The 25,411-nt window shown below is 42.4% G+C and overlaps 1 protein-coding gene across 1 annotated transcript in view; it reads left to right on the top strand.

The window, feature by feature from the left end:
- Positions 1-25,411, top strand: part of Cracdl (CRACD like) — a 71,413-nt gene that overhangs the window by 10,628 nt on the left and 35,374 nt on the right. The window contains exons 2-6 of the mRNA XM_042695364.1: positions 3,991-4,070; positions 13,535-13,703; positions 17,243-17,378; positions 17,935-18,096; positions 23,628-23,831. Of these exons, the coding sequence (XP_042551298.1) occupies positions 3,991-4,070; positions 13,535-13,703; positions 17,243-17,378; positions 17,935-18,096; positions 23,628-23,831 (751 nt within the window). The remainder of the gene's footprint in view (positions 1-3,990; positions 4,071-13,534; positions 13,704-17,242; positions 17,379-17,934; positions 18,097-23,627; positions 23,832-25,411) is intronic.

Genomic DNA, 25,411 nt, shown 5'->3' with positions numbered 1-25,411 from the left:
CAGGACAACCCCATTGCTGATGCTGACTAGAAAATAGGCAAGTGTAGAAATCTTGGAAAAGATGATGGGGAATCCATGCAGATTCTGCCATGGGAAGAAAATAGGAGGGAGGAATGTGGAAAGTGGGGTGAATAACATCAAATTCATTTCTTTGCCAGTCTTGGGACTTGAACCCAGGGCCTGGGCACTGTTCCTGAGCTTCTTTTGTCCAAGATTCTACCACTTGAGCCACAGTGCCACTTCTGGCTTTTTCTGTTTATGTGGTACTGAGGAATCGAACTCAGGGCTTCATGCATGCACTCTACCACTAAATCACATTCCTAGCTCCTCAAATTGAATTTTTAAATGTAACCTTCCCTAAGGGTAGCCCCACATGGATGAGATTATCTCTGGAGAAGGGATGGAAATGGGGCCTCTTTTTGGACCTTAGTACAACTCTGAAGTTAGGCAACTTGGTATTCAAAAATCTCAAAGGATGTTCCTACCCAGAAACCCCATTTCAGTTGTTTCTCTGCCCCAGGAAGTCCAGGGCACTGTTAAGAAAGCAATGAAAAGCTGCAATGGATATAAAAGCATAGAAACTCACCCCATGGAGCGAGCCTACAGTCTTGGGAAGAACAGGTTTCAGAAGACACCTCCCCAACAAGTTCTTGACTTGAGTCTTGGAGAGTCAGTGAAAGAAAGAACCCACAGGGATCCGGGCACAACCTGCAGGGTAGTTCAGCATTAGTCACTCCGTAGGGCAAATGCCAAAACTTTCATCCATAATTGTATCATTGATTATATGTACCTAGCATACAGGCATTTTTTTCTTTGCATTGTGTAGGTAAATATAGGGGACTGAAAAATTTTTTAAGTGTGTTAAAATCTATTCACACTCTTTCTGTGAGCACACTTTTGTTCCAGTTTTCAATAGAAGCTGCAGGTAATGATGGAGCTTTGCCATGAGCTGGGAGGAGCCAGAGGTCACAGCTCAGGTGGCAGGGAATGGGACAGCCCCCACAATGAGACTTCTTTAGAAACAGGATTCTGTAGATACCCAGAGACACACCAATGAGCACTGTGCACCACATAGGGGACTGGAGAGCATATGACATCCTTGTGAGTTTATTAGGACTCCTGAAGAGGTCCTTCAGGTCCAGATTTAGTCTACAGAACAAGTTTTCCTGGATTGAGACTTATAGCTATCAGAAAGACAAGAAGGTGGAGGGTAGATGCTGGCTGGTCCTTAGGCCTTGGGTTCCTACAAAGCTACTTGTTTTCATGTGAGAAGCCAAAGATGTGCTTAGAGAACATGGTTGCCAGCATGGTTTTCCTTCTGGATTTTTCCATGGATTATTTTATTTTAACCAGGGGTGGGGAATGTATATTCAGAAGGGCAAGTTACTTCTCCTAGTGGTGATAACATTCTGTTGTCACACATTTCCCCTGGAATGTTGTGCAAAGAGGACCCCTTGCCATCTGTGCACACTACAGTCTTAGAGGGAAGACATTCCTTTGAGATTCTGGTTATTTTATCAATTACCTGGCAGCAGTTTGACTCCATCAGGTTTTGGGGATGAGGGAGTTCTGTTCAGCCATTCTGTGATTGATAACAGTGACCCTAAAGAGAACTGTTTGCACAGGAGCCTGTGATTTCAACACCTACCTGCTGCTGGTGCTGTATTTGTTCATGGATGGGAACACCTGTGCAGAATGAGCAAGTGCTTGCTGTGTGCTGTGCTCTGGCCCCAAATTGGATTAAAATGTTAATGGCCTCCATTGTATATGGGAAGACTAAGTCCCAGTGCTGATAGGTATTAGGGTGAAGTTTTAACCCTAGGCCATCTTGACAAGAAGACTTAGCTCTCTTCCTCTTCACCTTATCACACATTTGTTAGCATGAAGACATTTGGGATATGAAGCATGAGCAGAACTCAGACCTCCCATGTGAGCCAAGCCCATTTGTTAACCTTTATATCCCCATCAGTGGGCATCTTTTGCCTCAAGAGTCTGCTGGCTCTGCTGGCGTCTGGCAGAGATCTTTCTATCAGCTCTTAGGAGAAGGACCCACAAAGGTGTGACCGGTCTGACTCTTGACCTTCCACCTACTCCTGAGTCCTCTGCTGTCAGTGGCCTTGTCACAGCCACTTCATTCAACCTCAGGAGAAGTAAGAGTGAGCCTCTGGACTACTTCAGGCCCATAGGATAGAAACTGGGTTCTCTCTTGGGGCTTCCCCACTGGGCCTTATACCCAACTCTCTCCCACATACCCCTGTACACTCCCAGCACTTCCTAATATTGGTCTTTGAATTCGCTACAGGTGACTGGATACTTGGAGGTAATATCACAGTTCCTCTAGTTATCCTTTCCCAGTTTGTTGACACATGATGGCAATATCTAATTCCTCCCTTCAGACTGAGACTCCCTGTCATCCCCAATGGATGGTCGGTCCCTTCTTCTTGGAAGGTAGAGGCATTTCAATGGGAGATTCCATCCTTTGATTTCCCAACTTTCCTTGAGCCCCTTTGGACTCTGCTGCTTTCCAGGTCAGCACCTACCTGTAAGAGGCCAGAACTATGCTGGTGTCTTCTGCCACCAAATCATAGCAGTTCAGAAGCACCAGCCTGAGTGGACAGTCACGTGGGTGTTCCAGTTGGTGTCTGCTTCACCACCTTGGGCAAGTTAATAAACCTAACAATGTTTATTCTTATCTCCAAAATGAGAGAGCTCAAAATTCTTGGGGAATACTTGAGAACATTCAGACAATAATCTGTGCCCTCAATAAATCACTTACAGTTGTGGTTAACCCCAAATTCAAGAAAAGGAAAGCTTTTGTACTTGTACTTTTGAATTCAGTGCTAGCCTTGGCAGTTGGTAGCCCAGGTTAACCATCCCTCACATTCTCCTGGCACTCTTTCTCTCCATTGCCTCCTTTGATCATCATTGAGCAACAGGATACCCAGGCATCAGGAGGTTGCTACATCTTGGAGATGTAAAGTGGTGACTTGGCAGCACTTGGACCTTTTGGTTAGAACACAGCTGTAACTATTACAGTCCTGCTGATAGACTACCTCATCTGTTGCTTTTGACAGTGAGCACAGGTAGGGACAACTAAACTGTTCTTTCAAGGCTGTGATGGTGGGTGGGGATTTGAACAAGTTCTATTTCTGCCCCACTGCCATTTTTTTTTTTGTTTGTTTTAAATAGAATGATAGGGGACATGATCATGAATCAGATTTGGTAAAGTTCCAACAAAGATTTTGGCATTGCTGATGGAAGACCAGATGTGTTTATAAAGCTAACTCATAAGAAAATTGAGGAGCAAAGTTGACAAAGCTTTTTTTTTTTTGGCTTTTAAAGAATGGCTAAGAGGGAGGACAGACATTCTGACATTAATATTAAAGGACACTATTAAAGATTAGCACCAGCTCTGACACAGCTCTTATTCTGTTCCTTTCCTTCCCTTTGTATTTTCCTTGTATTTCTCCCTTCATTTTTCATTATGTATGAGTTGTAAATGTGAATTAGCTAATATCTGAGCCCTTTTTTCAAGTGTGAGAATTTGGTCACTCTGAGTAAGAAAAGCTTTCTAGATAAACAATGTGTTGGTTTTCATAAGAAGAGTGCACTCTTTTAAGTAAGCATTTATCTGATTTCCATGAGAAGTCAGATTTTTTTAACAGTGTCTGGGATGATTTGATTAGAGAAACTAGTGGAAAGGCTGTGGGATAGAGGTAAAGATGAAGCAGGAACAGCTTTCTGTAGGTTCATCATGTTTTCTGAACTTTTATATCTGCTTGGAATTTCTCATAAGTTCAAAAGAGAAGCTCAATGTAAACAATTACAATGCATTGAAATAATTGGATAGCTCTTAAAATAACATGTATGAAGAATTTTAATAAAATTATGTAAGGAAATGAGGACATCAACCATCCTAATATGTCACCTTATTGACTGGTAACTTCTGCTCACCATGTTCCTTTAACATGAATTTCCGCCTGCTTTCAGCGAGCTGGACATGATTTCCACAAGGGTGACGGACATTAAGCTTCGGGATGCAGCCGAAAGCCTTGGGGAAGATGGCACAGGTGAGGCCCTGCTTCCTCTGCTCTGGGAAGAGCCCTGGGGTTGGGGTGAATGAGGGGCTGATGGACTATGCACTTAGTGGGAGTATATCCAGTCCCTAGCATGTTCAGGTAAGCCTTGTCCTGCACTGTGACCCCAGGCACATTCATATTACTTGTGGGAGGGACTCCCTCTCTTCTCTGTCAAACATGGAGACTTTGGACAGCATTTTCCTCTTACTGGAGGTGAATATGTCTCTGACTTGAAAGCAAAGGAAACAGTGCTGAATGGATTCATTTGTCCAAGAATGTCCCAAGGCATCACTAGAGGCCTTTGCAGGATGACCTGATTATATAGAAAAAAATACATAAAAAAACAGCCTTTGAACTTCTCTCTCTTGTGACTTTTCTCCTTCAGGAGGTCTTTGTTATCTTCTGAGCGAAATTCCAGACCCATGAATCATTATCTCAGAGCAAGGTCCAGGATTACTCTCCTATGTGACTCGTCCACTGTTATCCACACAGTGCTATTTAAGGCTTGATAGACTTGTGAAATTGAGATTAAAAGTCTTCAAGCTCCACATAAAGTCCCTTTTCCTAGATTAGATATTTGTATGGCTCTTGCTTTGCTAACAGAGGCCTCCATCTTCTTTAAAGTCAAGATGCCAATAATGATTTTCTGTGATGTAGTTCAGTTAAGAAATGCTTCCATCAATATTAAATTCTAGCTACTAGCCATTAGCTTCAGACTCCCTTTCATATGTTACAGATGAATTTTTCTTATTATTCTGTATAAGAACCACTTTCCCCAAATGTAAGGGTAGGAAAGTAGTTTCAAATTTCTCATAGTATGGGACACAGAGAATTATTGCTTACTTTAAGTCAGAAAATACTCTTTGAACAAGTATTTTGTTCTCTGAAATAACCTTGGTAAATACTAGTTCTGGATACTTACACAGTCATCAAGAAGAATCAATTTTAGAAGAAGGAAAGAAACTAAATTTTCTCCATTTCAAATAAGAGTGAGCTTTAAGTATTCAGACCAACCCTCTCCACTTAAAATAAACAATTTTAGATAATAACATTCTGGGGCCAGAATAGAAAGAAATATTGTAACCCAAAAGAATAAGGGAGCACTTTGCCCTCAGATCATATTCAAATTTTGAATTTCATTTTCATGTCTTTGTGGGGTCATAGGTGAGAGGGTCAGGAAACAAAGTTGGGGTATATACAAGGTGCCTCTCTTGTAGAAGACCTTTTACAATAATCTGGGAGCCCACAGAGATACAAAATTGGAATAGATGTGAACTAGGGATAGATCAGCCCTCATTTGGATTGGTAACTTCAGTTTGTGTCACTTGGTAATTAATTAGGAGAACTTCAAGCCCTAAACTTGATTCAATTGTGTTCCTAGACTGTACACACCTCAGGTACGTTGCAGAAGCAAACAATCTTCTCAAAGGGAAACCTCTGTCTAAACTTCAAATTATTATAGAACATAGTATTTTCAATTCCATGACAAGCATGTCATTAATGATAACCAGGTGTGTAAGGCAATAAGGCTCCATAAATGAAAATCAACATGCTGTGCACTGAACTGTGTTCCCAGAATTTATATGCTGAAGTCCCTAGCACTTCCAAATGTATCCTTATCTGGTATTAGTTAAAATGAGTTATGTGGAATAGGGTGGTCTTAAAATACAATGGTTGAGTCCTTATAAAAAATGAGACATTTACGAGGATTCTATATCCATGAGGATATAAGCAGAGGACTTATGGGAGTTGGGGCAAGAGACCAAGAAAAGGGGTATAAGAGAGGGAGATGAGTAGTGAATAAGATCAAAACACATTGGATGCATGTGTGGAACTGTCATAATGAACCCCATTATTTCATGCAATAAAAATACAGCATATAAACTTTAAACAAAATAACAATGGGGGGATTTGAAGATAGACACATGGGGAGAACATCCCTGAAAATGTAGGCAAAGAGTGGGGTGATGCATCACTATTGTGTGCCTCTCCACAAGAGGTCAGAGCTCAGATGAGAAACAGATTTCTCTCCATCTCACCCCTGAAGGATCCACGTGTGTCTGCACTTGATTTCAGCCTTCCTTCCTCAAGAATTAGGAGACAATTTATTTCTATTGTTTAAATTACCCAGTTCGTGGTGGTTTGTACCACAAAGCATATTTCTTAGTTTTGCCAACAACCTTGGCAAAGTAATAAATGCAGAAATAAGAGAATTCACATAAAGTTACCAAATATCAGGATTAACAAATACATGCAATAGAGTACTATTGTACTACTTTGCAAGGTAATAAAAAAATGTTTGAAACCATCTAGAAGTGTCAGGGAACCTTAAAAAGTGGCATAGAAAACATCCTGTGCAATAAGTTAAGAAAAAGAAAGGGTTAAAAAAAGATGGAAGGAAGAAATAACACTTTTAAGATTGTTAGTTGCTTTTTGCAGCTAACCAAAATGTATAAGAAAGTACCCAAACTCATATATTTGTACGTACTAGCTAGCAAAGAACAATTGAAAATTGAAAATACTTAAAAGGATTGTTTACAATAGCACAAAAAATTGAGATCCTTCAGTATATATCTAAATACATAAGTGTAGTGAGTTCTAGACCACCCTAAACTACATAGAGACTCTCAAAAAGATTAGTTAACCCACAAATAATTGATGAAAGAAATTAACAAGGACTGAATATATGGAGAGAGATATTGTACTTTTGGATTGGAAGACTCACTGTTGCAAGATGTTAATTCTCCTAAAATTGAGTTGTGACTGTGTACGTCTAGGTACAGTGCACTGTTTAACATGCAGCTATGTTTTAGGACATGGCTCAAGTGGTAGGGGACTTGAATAGCATGTGCAAGGCTCTGGGTTCAATCCCCAGTGCTTGGAGGGTTGGGGGAAGAGCAGAAATCAGCTGTGAAGCTCAGATAAACAACCTGGGATTCTTGACCCCTAACAACTGGTTTGACTTGATTTTCATAAAGGTTTAAAGATTTTTATTTAGGAAGAGGTTAAGTCTATGTAGATAAAATGATGGTAATGCTGAAATAACCTAGGGAGAACGGCAGGAAGTAGGTAAATGTGAAACAATCAAAATCCCATCTGAACTATTTGCAGGCATTAGAAGCTGTTTCTAAAACTCATGTGAAAAAAGAAGGAACTAACATAGGACAATTTTGAAAAAAGAACAAGATTTAGAAACTTACAATGCTTTATTTATTTATTTATTTATTTTTTTGGTCAGTAGTGGGGCTTGAATTCATGGCCTAGGCACTGTCCCTGTGCTTTTTTTTGCTCAAGGTTAGCACTCTACCACTTGAATCACAGTGCCACTTCCAGTTTTCTAGTGGTTTATGGGAAATAAGAGTCTCACTGACTTTCCTGCCTGGGCTGGCTTTGAACCACGATCCTCAGATCTCAGCCTCCTGAGTATCTAGGATTACAGGTATGCGCCACCGGCGCCTGGGCCGCTTTTGATTTTTGAGTGGTTAATTGGAGATAAAAATCTCATGGGGACTTTTCTGCCCAAGCTGGCTTCAAACCGTGTTCCTCTATCTCAGCCTCCTGAGTAGCTAGGATTATAGGCATGGGCCACCAGTGCTCAGCTTGTATGGTTCTCTTTTCTTTTGGTGGTTATTAGGGTTTGACCTCATGATTTCACACTTCCTATGCACTTTACTACTTGAAAAAAACTCCCCAGCCTTTTTTGTTTAGTTATTTTTCAAATAGATACACTTTTTGCCAGGATCCAGCCTGGAATTATAATTCTCCTGTCCCTCCCCTCCTCCTATCCCTTGTAGCTAGGATTACAGATATACTCTATCACACCTGGATTATTCTGGGATATAGGGTCTCACTGAGTTTTTGCCTCGGCTAGCGTTGAACCAAGCCTCATATCTCTGCTTTTCTCTCATACATGTATGAATGCTCACACATGACCCTTATAGTTCTACATCTGCATTGTGGGGATAATTATGCTATTCTATACACACTTCTTCAGAAAGAGTGACTTTTTTTTTTACTGAATTTTAAAAATTAGAATATTTTAAGAACAAAGGCATTTCTAAAAGTAAATATAACCACTAAAATTTCAATGTGGGTTTACATTAGCTTGAGATCCCAATAAATTAATCAGAATATAGGATAGTATGAGGAAATAATGAAGGGAAAGACAAAAGGACAAAAGGCATAGACATATACAAGGCTGTAGTGTACATTTAGCAGAGTCTTGAGAGGAAAGAGTGGCTGAGAATGTTCTGGAATTGGTAAAATGATGATGATGATGATGATAATGATGATGATGATGACGACGACAACGATGATAATGATGATATAGATGGCCTGGTCCTCAGATTTAATGAACAAGGAGGAGAAGTAAAAGATAACACATGTAATGTGTGTCTGCAGAAAGCCCAAAATAAAAATCTTAAAACTAGTACAGGAAAAAATTAGTAACTGGCTTCTTAATACAACAGAACCCAGAAAACAATGAAATAATAGCTTTAGTATATTCTTAGAAAAAAAATTAACTGCTGACCTAGAATGCGTCACCTAGGACACAGCTTTGGTTCTGCTAATCACTGAAAAAAAAAGGAGCAAATAGTTAACATGAGGAAGGAGAAGGGAGCCACCAGTACAGATACTGTGGATTCTAGAACCATAAGAAAATATTAGTGCTGGAGGATCTTAACCCTCAAAAATGAGAGTTAAGAGCAAGGCTGAAATCAGGAAAGCAACTCCTTTGTAATATCCCCCCCCCCCCAAATAAAATACCTAGGAATTAACCAAAGACGTGAAGGACCTCTATGATGAAAACGTTAAAAACCTGAAAAAGGAAATGAAAGTAGAACTAAGGAAATGGAAAAACCTCCCATGCTCCTGGATTGGGAGGATCAACATCGTGAAAATGGCAATACTTCCAAAGGCTGTCTATAAATTCAATGTAGTACCCATCAATATCCCAATATCATTCCAATCCAAAAATTTATATGCAATAATAAAAGACCCCAAATAGCAAAAACAATCCTTAGCAGAAAGAACAGTGCTGGAGGAATATCAATACCAAACTTCAAACTCTATTACAAGGGAATCGTAATCAAAACAGCCTTGTACTGGCACAAAAACAGACCTGAGGACCAATGGAATACAACTGAAGACCCAGAAATGAACCTGCAGACCATGACCATCTAATCTTTGATAAGGGAGCCAAAAATTAGGATGGAAGTAAGACCGACTCTTCAGCAACTGGTGCTGGCAAAATTGGTTAAACCCCTGTAGAAAACTAAAACTAGACCCTAATATATCATCCTGGACCAGAATCAATTCCAAATGGATCAAAGACCTCAAGGTAAAAGCAGATACCCTGAAAACATTACTGGAAGGAATAGGAGAAACAATAGGGCTCCTTGGCATAGACCAAAAATTTCTTAATAAAGACTCAACAAATCAAAGAAAGGTTGGACAAATGGGATTGCATTAAACTGCAGAGCTTCTGCATGGCAAAGGACATAGCTAGATATATCAATAGAAAGCCCACAGATCGGGAGAAGATCTTCATTAGCCATACAACAGACAAGGGCCTCATATCGAAAATATATTTAGAACTCAAAAAACTAAATCCCCAAAAAACAAATCCTCAAAGAAACAACTGCCCCATTAAAAAGTGTATAAAGACTTAAAGAGAGACTTCTCTGAAGAGGAAATAAGAATATCCAATGGACACATGAAGAAATGCTCAACATCTCTGGCCACAATAGGAATGCAAATCAAAACAACATTGAGATCCAGCTCATCCCAGTTAAAATAACTATCTAATAGCTATTTTAATGCTGTTTTTCTAATAGTAACAGATGCTAGAGGGGATGTGGTCAAAAGGGAAAGCTACTACACTGTTTGTGGGAGTGTACATTGTTCAACCACTCTGGAAAACATGATGGAGGTTTCTCAAAAACTACACATAAAGCTCCCCTATGACCCAGCAATCCAACTTCTGGGCATTTCAAATGACCACAAACAAGTCCATACTAAAGCTACCAGCACGACTATGTTTATCGCAGCATTATTCACCATAGCTAAGATATGGAACCAACCCAGATGCCCCTCGGTAGATGAATGGATCAAGAAAATTATATATATATAGTGGAAGTCTATGCTTCCATCAGAAAGAATGACACCGCCCCCTTTGTAAGGAAATGGAAAAACTTGGAAAAAATTGTATTAAGTCATACTCAAAGAAACAGATCCCATGGTTTCCCTCATTTGTAATAATTAGTATATGTCTAGGATAATCCCAAGAGATGAACAGAATAGCTCAATAGCTACATACACATGACCATATAGGATGATGCTAAGCAAAATGAACTCTAAGACATGGACACAAGAGGTTTTCCTTTGTTGTTTTTAACAATGTGATTTCTTCTTCTTTTGTGTTTTTTTCTTTTTCCTATGGTTTATCTCCTGTTGTCACTGTATTTGATTCTGGTACACTGGGTATTGTATATGTGTTTATCTGAATTAGGGAAGGAAAAGGGAACAACAAAATGGTGAGACAAAGTACAAAGGGTGAACCCATGCAACAGTGATACTCACAAGACAATATGTTGGAAATGAACCGTACAACTTGGGAGGCATGGGGAGGAGGAAAAGTGGGAGAAAAATGAGGGAGGGGATAACAAGTTCAACAAGAAATGTACTCACTACCTTACATATGTAACTGTAACCCCTTTAAACATCACCTTGGCAATACATTTTTAAACAGAAATGTAACCAAAATTTTTTAAAAGAATATATTAGTGATGACTTGTTGCCAATAAATTTGGAAAAAAAGATAAATTCACAGAAATGTATAAATGAATAAAATAGGTTCAAGAAGTAGAAATCCAGACCATCCCTGTAACCATTAGAGATATTAAATTACAAAGCCTAGCACTAGAAGAAATAGACCACAAATGGACAGCTAACATAAGTGGCCCAGGAAGCACAGAGTTATACTCAGGGCCTTGGCTGCTCCAGTCTTACCCACACCATCATTTGGTCAGCAGCATCTCTGACTGTCAGGAGAGGAACTGTATTTTTCACAGCTTCAAGGACACCTACCAATATTTTCCCCCATTTTTTATTTTATTGTTATTGTAGAGGTGATAGATATAAAGAGGGGTTACATAAGCCAGGTAATGAGTGCATTTATTTTTGGACAATGTCACCTCTTCTCTTGCTCTCTCTAAATTTTTCCCTCCCATCCCCAACCACAGGTTGTATAGTTCATTTTCCACATAGTATCTAGTGAGTACCATTGATATATTAGTTCATCTTTTGTCCCACCTTTTCTGTCTAAGCAAAGGCCAGGTGGTTTTCCAACCAAGTGCAGGGAACTCAAAATAACTCTCATAGAAAGCTATCCTTTAACAACATGAACATTTTGTGATTATTCCCACTAGACATTAAGCAAACTATGCTGTAGAATTTACCTACTACCAGAGAAAGGTTCTCTCTATTCCTGCTAGAATAATCCTAAGTAATTCTCCTCATGAATTCAAGATCTTATAATGTTAACAAAAATGAAATAGAAATATCCTGTCATATTTTAAAGTAATTTAATTTATAAAATATTTACTTATAGCCAGGCACCCATGGCTCACACCTGTAATCCTGGCTACTTTGGAGGCTCAGATCTGAGGATCATGATTGGAAGCCAGCCAGGGCAGGAAATTCTGTGAGATTCTTATTTCAAATTAAGCACTAAAAGTCAGAAATGGGGCTGTGGCTCAAGTGGGTGAATGCTAGTCTTGAACACAAAAGCTCAGGGACAGCACCCAGGCCCTGAGTCCAAGTCCCGGGACTGGTACATGTACATGTGGGCACACACAAACACACACACATATACAAACACACAGAAGTTTACTTGCTATTTGAACTAAATTGTTTTAGCAAATTCCCATGATGTACTGGGCAGCATTGTGGTGATCTCTGATGTTGCATCTTTTCGCTGTGACTTTTCAAAAATACTCAGAGGGAAAGGAAAGAGCTCCTATTGTGAAGTCACAGATATGATAGAATCTATGGGCAAGGATGAAGGTGACATCAGAGATGTATCACAAAATGTTCAAAAGTCCCTCGAACTGCAACATTGAGGAAGCATAGATGAATCAGGCACTCCTGACCGCAACCTGCCCCTTCCACTATGGGGATAACCACCATCTGGTGCTTCAGTAGGCCATCTTCAGTGATTGTCCTTAGTGTAGTGGATAAAGAGAATGTTGATTCTGGACACACTGATGCACTCTTGTAATCCTAGCTCCTGGAAAAGCAGAAGCAGGAAGATTACAAATATGTATCACACACATGTATTAAACTATCACATTATCTCCAAGTTATATCCCATATATGCATACTGTTATCACATGTTAATAAAAAGATTAAATGTTTAAGGAAGGCTTGGCACAGTGGCCACTGTTTGTAAATCCCAGCTACTTAGGGAGCAGAGATCAGGAGGAGCAGGGGTTGAGGCCAACCTGGCAAAACATTAGTTAGACTCGGTCTCAATAAGCCAGGTGTGGTGGGACGTGCCAGTCATTGTAGCTACACAGAAGCTATCAGTCATGATCTGAGGCCAATCCCAGGTGAAAACATGAGGCTCCACCTGGAAGACAACATGAAGCATAAAAGGTCTGTGGTTTGGATTAAGTGCCTAACTAGCAAATACATTGAGTGCAAACCACAATAGTACTTCCTCCAAAAAGTTTTAGGATATGGAAATGTTAACACCCATATTTTAATAATTGCAAACAATATACATGTATCAATTATCTCAAAATATGCTATAAATCTGTACAATTGAAGTAATATTTTTGGTTATATTGGGGTTTGAACTTAGTGACTCATACTTGTATGCAAGCATTCTACCACCTGAGTCACACCCCAAACCTTGTTGCTTTAGTTATTTTTCAGATAGAGTCTAGTACTTTTGTCCGGGGCTAGCTTTGGACCGCAGTCTTCTACCTCTGCCTCCAGTGGAGCTGGTATAACAGGAATGTAACAGCATGCTCAGCTTGTTCTTTGAGATGGAATCTCGGCAACTTTTTCCCAGGCTGGTCTGAAACCACAGTCTTCCTATTTCTGCCTTCCAAGTAACTGGAATGACAGGCATGCACTACCACACTGTCCCCAAATAATGTTTTTAAAAGAAAATAACTTGCATTATTACATAACCTTTACCTCATCCAGACTTTTGTTGTGGCCTGTATATATTTCAGAGATCAGTTGCTTGGGCTTTGATTCTGTGCTCATGCTCCAAAGAGTTCATGGCCCATGTGCTTAAAGATCCTAAAGAAACAGAAATCAGAGACCATTTCTGAAGCAAATGATTGAGAAACCACTGGATGGTGGGGATACAATTGTGCCAGTTTCCCACCTGCACATAGACACACAGTCTTTCTCATCTTCTTTTCTTTTAATCTGTATAGGAAAGAAAAAATCCAAATTCAAAACCTTCAAGAAGCTGTTTGGGAAGAAGAAGAGAAAAGAATCCCCATCATCCACAGGAAGTAGCACTTGGAAACAAAACCAGGCCAAGAGTGAGGTCATGGCCATCGAGTCGGGGCCTGTGGGCTATGACTCTGAGGATGAACTTGAGTAAGTTGCTTTTCATGCCCATTATCCTGTATGCCCCAGCCAGGAGATGGTTTCTGGGCACAGGAGGACCCAAAGTCTTAAAAATTTGCAGGGTCCCTGAGCCTTCCCTCCTCCCAGGTAATATCCATAGAGCTTACCACACGTACTGTATTTTACCATTGCAAACATAATGTTGGAGGAAACCTAATTAAGTAGTTGCTGCATAGATTAAAAGTCCACGATGGCTAGACAGAGGAACCATGCACCAATACCAGCTATAGAGCCAGACTTAGGAGCCTGCCCAGCATTCTACTGAAAGTTGCAGGATTGGGATGTGGACTGACACTTAATTTCACATTTCATAATACCGGACACATATATCTCTGAACTTGAATGCTGAGTAGTCTAGTATCTGGATGGCGGTGAGGTGGGATGAAGAAGGGAAGATTTTCCATTGTTCAGTCTTAGGAAAATCACCCAAGAATACCGTTGTGAGGGCAGACCCAATTAGGGATGAAGATAGTTAAATCGCTTGATTTTTGTAACTTATTTCACCAGACTGTGGTTATGCATAACTTGATGTTCTAGCAGTTCTTTCTGTTGGGAAGAGAAACACATTTGTTGCAGTGGCAGCTTTTTCACTTTCTTCTACACATTGACCCCCTCACTAGAGAAGCATGATATTCCTCACGAGTCAGCTGACATGAGGTCCTAGGTTTTAGTATCCAGCAAGGATGTCCTGTGCCTGTCTCCTCAGCAGCCTCCCTCCCCACGCACATCAGCTTTGGGAGGTGTAGAAAATATGTTGACCACTTGGTGGCACCAAATGACTGAAGAGAAAAGATTGAGTTTTGATTGACTTTGCAGTACTAGCTGGGATCACGCCTGAGTAGTGGCTATGCCTTATGAAGCATGGTGGAAATGCTTTGCACATGTTTTTAAGTGCTGCACTCTGAGCCTTTGGGGAGACAGATTTAATGGTGATGACATTACTAATCATTCATTGTTTTCACTAGCTAGTTTAAGAGGAACTCTTTTAACACCCACCCACGCCATCCCACATCCTGAGGATCACACTGTTCTCCCAGGGGCAACAAGTCTGAGAGTGACCTCTGCAGCCACAGACAGGAACATAGTCATCTAGAGGGCTGAAGGGGGAGAAATGGCCTCCCTCCCACAGTAGCCCAGGGCAAAAAAGGGGGGAACAGACCCTTTAAATCTTTCTGTTCACAGCATTTAGCAGAGAAGCTATCCTCAAGATGATTATTTATCAAGGTTGACATTAGCTACTGAGAAAGGAAGTTTGAGATACCTGATCTGATGAAGCTCAGGAAGTGAATGGTGTTTTTCAAGAGTGGCACTAAGGAAGAGACAGTTCTCTAGCTCTGTGAGATTCTATGTCTTTCAGCCACTGCAACAGTTTCCCACCATGGCCACAGGCACTGGCACGGGCAAGAGATTCCATGTGCTAAGATACCTTAGTGCTGGCAGAACCCTTCTGGAGCTGTTGGGTTTCAGTTGATGGGTGTTTATTACCTCCTTGTCTTTATCTATACCAATTCTCCAAGCCCTCCTTCCTGTTTCCTGTCATTGGTCTGTAGAAGGAGCAGGATCCTTTGTCTTGCAGAATGTCCTGCACCATGGATACTTCTCTCTTGGTACAATTGATGGTACAATTGAATGTGTGCCTATATTCTCTGGATTCCTTGTGAACTCATTGATCTAGATGTGTAGCTCAAGTCAATGTCCCTGATGTATCACATACTTCATATTTAGCAAGCCCTGGATTACAAGGATACCAGTGTGATCTCTCCACCAACCTTCATCAGTGCTTTTAACATCTGCTACTGATCCATTGATTCTCAGCGAAGTGGTACTTTTCATAATTCCAGCATTAGTTTTACATTTGCTAACTGGATTGCTCCTTTGTTTTCATGGGGTTTTATTTGCCTGATTTTGCTTTTGGAAAAATTCAGAGCCTTGCACTTGCCAGGCAGTTGCTCTACCACTTGAGCAGTTGCTCTTTGCAGTGCTTTTTGCTTTAGTCACTTTTTAAATAGAGTCTGGTGCTTTTTACCCAGGGCCTGCCTCAAACCAGGATCTGCCAAATCTCTGCCTCTTAAGTAGCTGGGATTATAGGCACGAACCACTACATTCAAGCTAGATTTCTTATATGAAGAACTATCTTTCATCAACTTAATGACACTATAAAATATAGTCTGCACAGGAAATACAGGCCAATGATTATTCGCTCAGCTGACTCAGCTCTCTTACTAGTGTGCTGGCACTCCAGTGCCTCCCAATGGGCACCATCAGGGTTTCTTTTTTTCCCAGACATGAGTGATATATCCGACCTTGCTCTGTGCTATCTGTGATAGTTTTGCTTAGCTTTATCCCATGAGACTACCCCAGCTTAGAGAGCTCTTGTCCCATGTGTAGGCTATAGTGTCCTTCATCATGTGATGCTTTGATTTACTACTGGGGTAGAGGGGTTTGATTGTGATTCCCAGAGGGTGGCCACAAGCTTTCCATGTTAAAGGGAAATCCAGATGTGTATTTGACCCCTGGGTTAAGAGCTGCTGTTGGCAATGAGGGCCAGGTGTTTTCACTGGGCTGCTTGCTTCCCAGAGCTGTGAGGACACACCCTTCTTGGAATCCTGGGTTCCCACTTGCAGGCTTCCAGTAGTGAACTAACAAGTTTAATTAAGAGGATATATAGAGCATGATTTGTTCTGTAGGAAGGCAGGGCCACACATCAGTTCCCAATGCCCCATCGAAGACAGGATGCCCAGAGACGGCAGGGTGGAGCTGGTGTGCACAAGATGTCCCATGTGTGCATTGGCGGCTTTCCTTCCTTCACCAGCAGTCTCTTGGTCATCTCCTTCCACCTATTGTTCAAGTTGCTAGGAAAATCTGACAGCTAATTCCCACATCCTCTGAGCATGTTTCATGAATGTCCTGTGGGTTCAGATCCAAATCAGATCCTTGAGCTAGAAGCCTAGGATGGTGATGATGCTCAAGACTAGAAGCACAAGTAATATGCACAGATCAAAACAGATCATAGAATAAGGTGTGGCTTGGCAGATGTGCAGATCTCATTCTAAAGGAGCCACGGGTAAATAGTTTTGGCCATCTTAGGAGGATGCTCTGTCAGGCTTGCCCTGGTACAAACAGCCTCCACTTCCACAAGGGGCTGACCTCATCTTCTCAGGACATCCAAAACAAGTTTCCACAGAACCCAGCCAAAGCCAGTCCCTCCTTTCTGCAGGCTTGGACCTCACACCTTGATCAATCTTGGGTTTTTTCCACCATAAAAAGATTTCCTACAACTGTTAGATGTCTTAGGGAAATACCCATTTGTATGAGGCTCCTGACAGTAACTTGTGATGTTTAACAGCAAGGGGGATAAACTGAAGTAGGAGGCAACTATAAACTAAACACAACAGAGGGCTCCTTGTATGCTGCGGTGCTAACCCCCACCCCCTTTCACACTCCGAGTCCCTCAGGGCTCAGTGAGATTCAGAGCTGGAACCAGGATCACAGTGGTTCTTTTACCCTAGGGAGTCCAGAGGCACGCTGGGCAGCCGGGCCCTCTCACATGACAGTATTTTCATTCCTGAGGCGGGGCAGGATCCTGCTCGACCTGTGAGAGTGTTTTCCCAAGAAAATGTGTGTGACCGGATTAAAGCTCTGCAGGTAAGCACCACTTGGTATATATGTCAAATATCAATCCGTATGTTTCTAAATCATTTGTGTTTGGTCCCTGATGTATTGAAAATAGATTTACAGACACTTCACAGCTCTCCTAAGATACACAAATTAGCATCTAAGTTATAACTTAGATGAGGATGGGTGCATCTAAGTAATTTTCATGGCTCATGTCTGTAATACTGACTACTCAGGAGACTAAGGTCTGAGGACCAAAGTTCAAAGCCAGCCTGGGCAGGAAAGTCCATGAGACTCTTCTCTCCTATTAACCAGCAAAAAGCTACAGGTAGAGCTGTAGCTCAAGTGGTAGAGTATCAGCCTTGGGTGAAAAAAGCTAAGGGACAGTGCCCAGGCCCTGAGTTCAAGACTTAGATGAGAGGAAACAGGGAGGGGGAGCAAGTGGTGAACAGAAGCCCTTTCAGTTCTTGCTCCGTACCACACAAGGGCATTGTAGGTATTTCTTGATGAATGAATCAGAACAGGAAGGTTTGTTAGGAATCTTGGATGAAAATAGTAAGAGCAGATGTTCTTTATTTCAATCCAGTTAAAAATACAATGTAATGTGCGAATGGGACCACCACCTCCAGGAGGGATTCCTGCCAAGCGGGCAGAGGACACCGGCATGAGTTCTGAGGATGACGGGCTGCCCCGGAGCCCCCCAGAGATGTCCCTTCTGCATGACGTGGGCCCCAGCACCACCATCAAGGCAAGTACAGCCTGTACCCTGCATGTTTCCATCTGCACCTGCGGCAGCTGGGGCTCTTTGTGCTTCCTCCCCTCACCTGCCAAGTTCTCCAGGAGGGAGGGCAGTGTCTACACAGAGTGCGGGCTCAGGTCAGAGAGTCCACCATATGCTCTTGGATTGTGCTTCTTTTCATTTTTAGAGCAGTAATTCAGATCTGATGAGGAGATGTGGTTTGAGTAACTTCTTTCCTCAGTGGTAGGTCTGATACAATCAGCCTTTCTACCTCAATTTTCCTGTCTAAGCAGACAGCTGGACCCAGAATCCCATTTAAATGAAGGGAGATACCTGTTCTCATGACATTGACCAGTGGAAGAAGTAAACATACGTCACCACCATGAGAAACTGATGATTTGAGAAGTGATTTGAACCTAATGCTGGTGAACAGGGTGCAGGCAGGTTTGACAGTGGGAAGGGTTATGACCTCAGCAGGGAGAAGGACCTAATTCTAGATACCACCCTCCCCCTGGTATCTAAGAGGAGGCACCTGAGGAAGTGAGAACTAAACTCTTTCAAGTGCCAGCTCACATTCATACCTATCAGCCCTCTTATTTTATTGTGGAAAGAACCTTTAACACATACAATGTTTTTGTACAGGAGTGATAAAATAAATGGTCATGTAGATAAGCCTTTCTATAGGGTGGATGCACTTGGTGTAATCGAGTTATATTGACCCATGGAAAATAAATGAAGGCCAGACTCTATGTCTTATAACAGCTCTTGCCCTTAAAGGTACTTTCATCTCTAACCTGGACAAGAGGCTGCTCATAGTGAAATGGGGGCTTGTAGCTTCTGTATTTCTCTGAATTACATTCAGTAACCATTTCAAACCCCACACATCTTGTGTTTTGTTGTAGCAGGAAGCACCAGGCATGTTACTGATAAAAAGACAGGACTGAGTTTCAGTCAGCTCTGGGATCAGTTCCTACAAAGTTGGTTAGAGAAGTCTCTTCAGGGTGAGCATGGCCCTACTCACCCCAAGAGCAGAGTCTCAGGACAGTGGGGCTCCCCACTACTGTTCTCCAGCCTCCAGAAGAACTAGATACTGAAGAAGTTGGTCTGCCCTGCTTCTGGATTCTCCTAAATGACCCTGTAGCCCTTGGTGCCTTAAAACACTCTGTGTGCACTTTCACTGGCCCCCTCTCAAGAACCAGTGTGTGTGTGTGTGTGTGTGTGTGTGTGTGTGTGTGTGTGTGTGTGTGTGTGTGTGTGTGTGTGTGTGTGTGTGTGTGTGTGTGTGTGTGTGTGTGTTGGGCCACATGGTGAGAAGGCACCTGTTGGTTGGGAGCAGCCTCCTCATTCATTGGCGACTGACTCTCCTCCTGTCCACTGGTCTCTGACTCACAGAATCTTGGTTCTCTGCCTTTAACAAGGACAGGCAGGAAAGATGAACAGATGATTTCTAACTCCATTCTTAGAAAGCAATCCCAGCTCCAAACTTGCTCAGTCACCATGATTCCCAAATTCCAGTCTACCAAGTAGGGGTCACTTGTCTTGGATCAGGGCTGACTTCATCTTTCACTTGTTAATTTACTGAGAGAGAGAGAGAGAGACAGAGACAGAGAGAGACAGAGACAGAGAGAGAGAGACAGAGACAGAGACAGAGAGACAGACAGAGACAGAGGGGGAGAGGAAAAGGAAGGAAGGAAGGAAAGAGCCAGGCATTGACTTAATCTTGGCTCAATTCTACAGTCCAGGCAGGAAAATCTATGACTCTTATTTCCAGTTAACCACCAAAAAGCTGGAAATGGAGCTGTGGCTCAAGTAGTAGAATACCAGTCTTGAGTAGAAGAAAACTAAGGGATAGCACTCTGACGCCAGGCGTCATTAGCATATACCTATAATATTAGTTACTCAGAAGGCTGAGATCTAGAGGATTATGGTTCATGATCATCCTAGGCACAACAGTGCCTGGTTATTCTAAAATAACCAGCAGAAAGCTAGACTAGAGGCATAGCACAAAAAGTAGAGCACCAATGTAAGAAACCCTAGAGTTCAAATCCTACTAACACCAAACCCAAAAAAATTCTGAAGTTTTTATCAATTACTGGGTATAGGCACAATGTACTAGCTTCATAGGAAACAAAGCTTGGGCTATTGTTCTTTTAATTTAATTAATTGTGAGGGTGATATCAGGGGCTACAGTTACATAAGTAAGGTAATGAGTACATTTCTTGTTGAACATTGTTACCTCTTCCCTTGTTTTCTCCCACTTCGCCTCCCCTGTGAGTTGTAAAGTTTATTTCCAACATGAATATCGCTGTTGCATTGGTTTTGTCCTTTGTCTCACCATTTTATTCTCTTTCCCTTCCAGTTTGGGCTATTAAGAAGTAAAAATATAAGTACTCTTTGCCATCATGATTTTGAGGGGACAGTTATTATATTTTATGTCCAGAAAGTTTATTGTGCAGTTAGCTTGCTGAAAAGAGAAAAATGCCCATTTTAAAATGTGCTTAAACAACAAGGTATTGTTTCCTTTAATCCTGTGAGATACCTTCCCAGGACCACATGCTTAACAGAGAAAGATTACCGTGGAAAAGAAAATGTCTTTAGTAGCAAATAATTGTGAAAAAGTCCCAGGCAGTATTTCCTGACAGAATAACTTTGTCATGAATTTTTTTGAAAGTCATTGCCACATGAATTAACATACAATGAGACTGTGCTTGGTAATTGTGGTTAAGATTATATGTAGCTCAGGGATAGAACACTTGCCTAGCAGGTGCAAGTGTTCTGAGTTCTATCCCCAGTACTACCAAACAAAAAAGATTGTCTGTGTAATTGGTCATATTCTAGGTTTCCTGTTGTTAGGGTGTTGGGCAAGTTAATCACCTCTTCTGTTCATCACAGAGCAGGGCAGGTTCATTACCTTTTCTGTGTTTCTTCAGAAGGTTTCAGGAAGGATTAAGTGAGTCCACATAGGTGTATGGCTCCCCTGTACAGCAAAGCCAGTGGCTTCTCTTTGCCCACTGGTGTGGCCAGGGCCAGGTTTGGCCCTGCTTCTTCTCCTTGACTGGCAGATGTTTTCAGGTATGCCACCCTCTGCCTAATTCGCAGTGTTTGAGCTCTTCATTTTGTGGACAAAACATCAGAAAGCAACTTTCATCCCTAAGAAAGGATCGTAAGGAATCTCTTCGGGGCCTTTGAGCCATATTCTCCTCAATCAGAGGCCATAGATTAGACTTTTAAAAAAAAAAAGCCTCTTTCAGCCAGGCTCTACTCAGGAGGATAAGATCTGCAGTTTGAAGCTAGCCCAGGCAGAAAAGTCCCTGTGAGACTCATATCTCTAATTAACCACTCAAAAACTGGAAGTGGTGCTGTGGCTCAAGTGGTAAAGCACTAGCCTTGAGCATAAAGAGGCTCAGGGACAGTGCCCAGGCCCTGAATTCAAGCCCCACAACTGACAAAAAAAAAATCCTCTTCTAGAATCATCTAGGAGCACAGACTTCAAGAAAAATCAGGTGATTGGGATGTGAATACTCTCTGGCTACTGCCAACCCTGGACCCATGTTCCTCCTCAGAGACCTTACCAGTCCTACCCCATATAGTTACATCACTTATCAGCTATAGAACTCACAATTCTCCTTACTCATGAAGGAGCTGATCTTTCCAGGACCCAGGAACCTTCAAAACAACAGAGGAGATAGAAGGTAAGAGTTATAATGTCAGAGCAGTTGAGCTCCCTAGTGGATAGATAGGCTGTACCATGAAGTAGGGTGTGCTCATAAGCAGAGGTCAGGGAAGTTAACCTTCTTGCCAGGATCCCAAGACTATTAGCTCCTCCCATGGGGGAGGGGCAGCAGTTGTAGATGAAAACGGAAGACTTATGCTGGTACAGATGTACTCACTCTCTTTCATGAAATGACTGCCTCTGAAGCTCATCTTTCTTGTTCTCTTGAGACTTGGTCAGTGAGACTTTTTTTTTTAATAAGTCTCTATATGCGGTTCCTCTAGACAAGGGCAGCAGTAATGATTCTGTGTGATGTACAATAGGAACACCCTGTTTGAGAGCATCAAGGAGGATTATCTGGAAAGATATCACTTGTCTACTCTAAGACATCTTTCTGAATCACCAGCTACTACAGAAGAAGCCAAAGATACAGGCACAGGCACAGTTATATCTAAGAGTTAACTCATTTGTTTTAAAAATAATTTTTTTTATTCCCAGAAGTATAGGAGTAGCTAAGAAAAAGTTAAAATAGATGGTCTGCTTCTAACCATTCTCCCTTATTTCAGTAATTACTCCCTTCCAGCTTATAGGAATAAATTTCATTCTGCTGTTAATGGAAAAGAAAGAAAGAAGGAAGAAAGAAAGAAAAGGAAGGAAGGAAGGAAGGAAAGAAAGAGGAAGGAAGGAAGGAAGGAGGAAAAAATAAAGAGAAAGAAAGAAAGGAAGACGTGTGAAAAGAGGAAAATAAGTTCTTTAAAGTTATTCCTTTGCAAGGTTAGTCTGAGTCAGAGCTAGTCAGTATGAGAGTGTCATCCAGTTTAGTGAGGACCACTGTGCACCTGCATGGGGTCAGAGCTGTGGAAAAGGAACCAAGCACTCATAGCTCTGAGAGCTTGCTTCTGGGGATGACATTGGCCTCTAGTTCATTACTTCTTTCTCGAAGAGACTGTTTCCATGAAACCCTACTAAATCATTGTGTGGTGAATAAAATCATGTACTTAGGAGGTTAAAAGATAAATGTGACCATCTCTTTGACCACCATGCTGAATTAGAAAGTTTGGTTTAAAGATCATAGGGTTGCACTCCAAACCTAGCGCCTCACAGCTTCTCCCTCTGAGCTTGGCCCTTCTTGGGACTGAATGTGCTCAGGGTGCTCATGGTACTGGCTGCTCTGTGTGCTGCTGCCCATCTTTGCATGACAGCATACTGAGACTGTCTGCGGAGACACCAACTTCCTCTTGGGTCTTAAGGGGTGACCCTCCTTCTTCCATATGGCTACTTCTTCTCTGTCAATGCTTTGTACTTTGCCGACTTTCCACTCCTCCCTGCTGAAGTGTAGAGTAGTAACAGATCTGGTAATAGACCACCATCACCAGATGGTTACTTACAGACAGACCTCTCCATGAGGATGTGGAGAAGGAACAGAACTTCAGTGATGGGATGCTGGGCGGAACACTTGAGCCTCTCTGCGTCACTGACTCCTAAAATTCCACCCCTGGACCACTGTCTCTGCTTCCAGAGGCAGGAGCAGTGCCTCTGTCCTTGGAGACACTGTGCTGAGCTGTTTCTTTGAAGAAAATAATGATGGAAACAGGGAGCTGAAGGAGCAAGGGCACTAGCTCTCTGCATTTCCCCGGGGGTTTAACCCAACACTTGGAATCCCAGCCGTTTTTAGAAAGTTTCCTGTCAAGAGCCAAATTGAAATATCCCTCCCTGGTAAAGCCTAGAGACAGCATGGAAGCAAAATAAAAGGAAAGTCCAAGTGTTGGCTACTCCTATTTCTGGTCATGAAGTTAACGTTTGGTATTTTGCTCCTTGTCCCATGAAGATCTCTTTAGTGCCCTCATCCCGGCCACAGTCTCCAGACCACACGAATGATGCCACCGTCTCCTCCCGGACTTCAGACAACAGCCTGGCACCCGTGGCTGATTTCAGCTGCCCTCCAGAATTCTCCTCCTGCCTGGACAACTCTGCTGCTAAGCACAAGCTCCTGGTCAAGCCTCGCAACCGTAAAATGAGGCGACTGTCTTCGGTAATTTGGCTTCCTTCTCTGCATAGGGGCTGTGTAGGGACAGGCAGACTGGCATCCCCCTCGCCTTATTCTGCCCTTCCCGTGGTTAGGTCCATGCTCCCTCTGAGCACCCCCAGAGTCGATGAACCTGTGCTGCACGAGCCGAGTTGCTCACCTTCTTCAACATTGCATAAACATGCCATTCATACATCCATTCATGAATGCTTTCATTCTACACACATTTTACCAAGAATCTAGTCTGTACTGTATCAAGACACTTTATTTCTCCTTCAGTTTATTGGCCTCCTGTCATCTGCCTGAGCTCTCCATCCCCAGGTCTAGGCATATTATGGCTCCTGCCTGATAAACTCTGCTCCTCAATGGCTTCTTCTTAGCCACATGTACTCAGCTCAGAGTTCCTGTTCCTACAGTGGCTCACCATGGTCTTACATTTTAATAATTTACCACACATAGAAGTGACCTTTGTAAATGTATGTGCTCACCTTGTGCCCCGTCCCCAGCTGTGCTTCCCAGCCCCCATCACAAGGCCAACACAAGCTGGCATTCAGTAAATATTTGTTGAGTGACCAAATGAGTGAAAGAATAAATGCATGCATGAATGAGTGAATTATAGAAGACAGCTGAAAGAGTAGAATTTACACCTGCCTTGGGCAACTTAGTAGCATGGGGATCTAGGGTATTACCTGAGAGTTATCACCTGTGGAAGGTGATCATCTGACTTACAGATTACATTGGGCTCATGGTGTCAGTGGATTTGACATCCCATGGTAAAGAGCAGAGGGAGAGCCAGCCGGCCCACAGAAAGAGAGAGAGACTCATAAACCATCAACTTCTCTTTGCTGCCCTTGAGACACAATTGTGGTGTAGATGGAGTGCCAGGAAAAGCTTGGTACCTGTGCTGCAGACATGGGGTAGGCCCACTCAGGACTTAAAGGACTCCATGGGGAATGAGTTTTCTCTTGGTCATGTGACACTTTGTAAACTTGTGCCAACAGGGTTGGTTTTCAGGGAACTAAAGACAAAAGAGGGGGCTGGGAAGGTGGCTCAGTGGTAGAGCGCTTGCCTTGCATGCATGAGGCCCTGGGTTCGATTCCTCAGCACCACATAAGCAGAAAAAGCCGGAAGTGGTGCTGTGGCTCAAGTGGTAGAGTGCTAGCCTTGAGCTGAGAGCTGAGGGACAGCGCCCAGGCCCAGAGTTCAGGTCCCACGACCGACAAAAAAAAAAAAAGACAAAAGAGGGCACAGGTGGGCTACTTACAGATTGGTGTGCCAGCTGTGGATGAGGGCACTTGTGCACATACATACCTGTGTTTCTGGTACACTGATGAAGTTTTGTGCTATGGAAACTTGAGGAGGTCCAGCCATACACATCTACCTGGACTCATGCAGAGTGGGGCCACAGCGCCAGGGTCATGACCAGCCCCTTCTGGGTTCACATCTGCTCCTACTGAGTGTCTTTTGCTCTGGCAGGGACATATGTAAGTAGACACAGCCTAGTGACTGAGGAAAGCCCAGCTCATATGCTAGAATTCCCTCTCTCTGCCTTCCTGGGCAGGGCTATAACTCTCTTTCCTTTCCTT

The sequence above is a fragment of the Dipodomys spectabilis genome, unplaced genomic scaffold, assembly GCF_019054845.1.
Source record: "Dipodomys spectabilis isolate Male_0828 unplaced genomic scaffold, ASM1905484v1 ptg000187l, whole genome shotgun sequence".
Classification (NCBI taxonomy): domain Eukaryota; kingdom Metazoa; phylum Chordata; class Mammalia; order Rodentia; family Heteromyidae; genus Dipodomys; species Dipodomys spectabilis.
The sequence above is the reverse complement of the archived record's forward strand: the minus strand, read 5'-3'. Positions and strand labels throughout refer to the sequence as shown.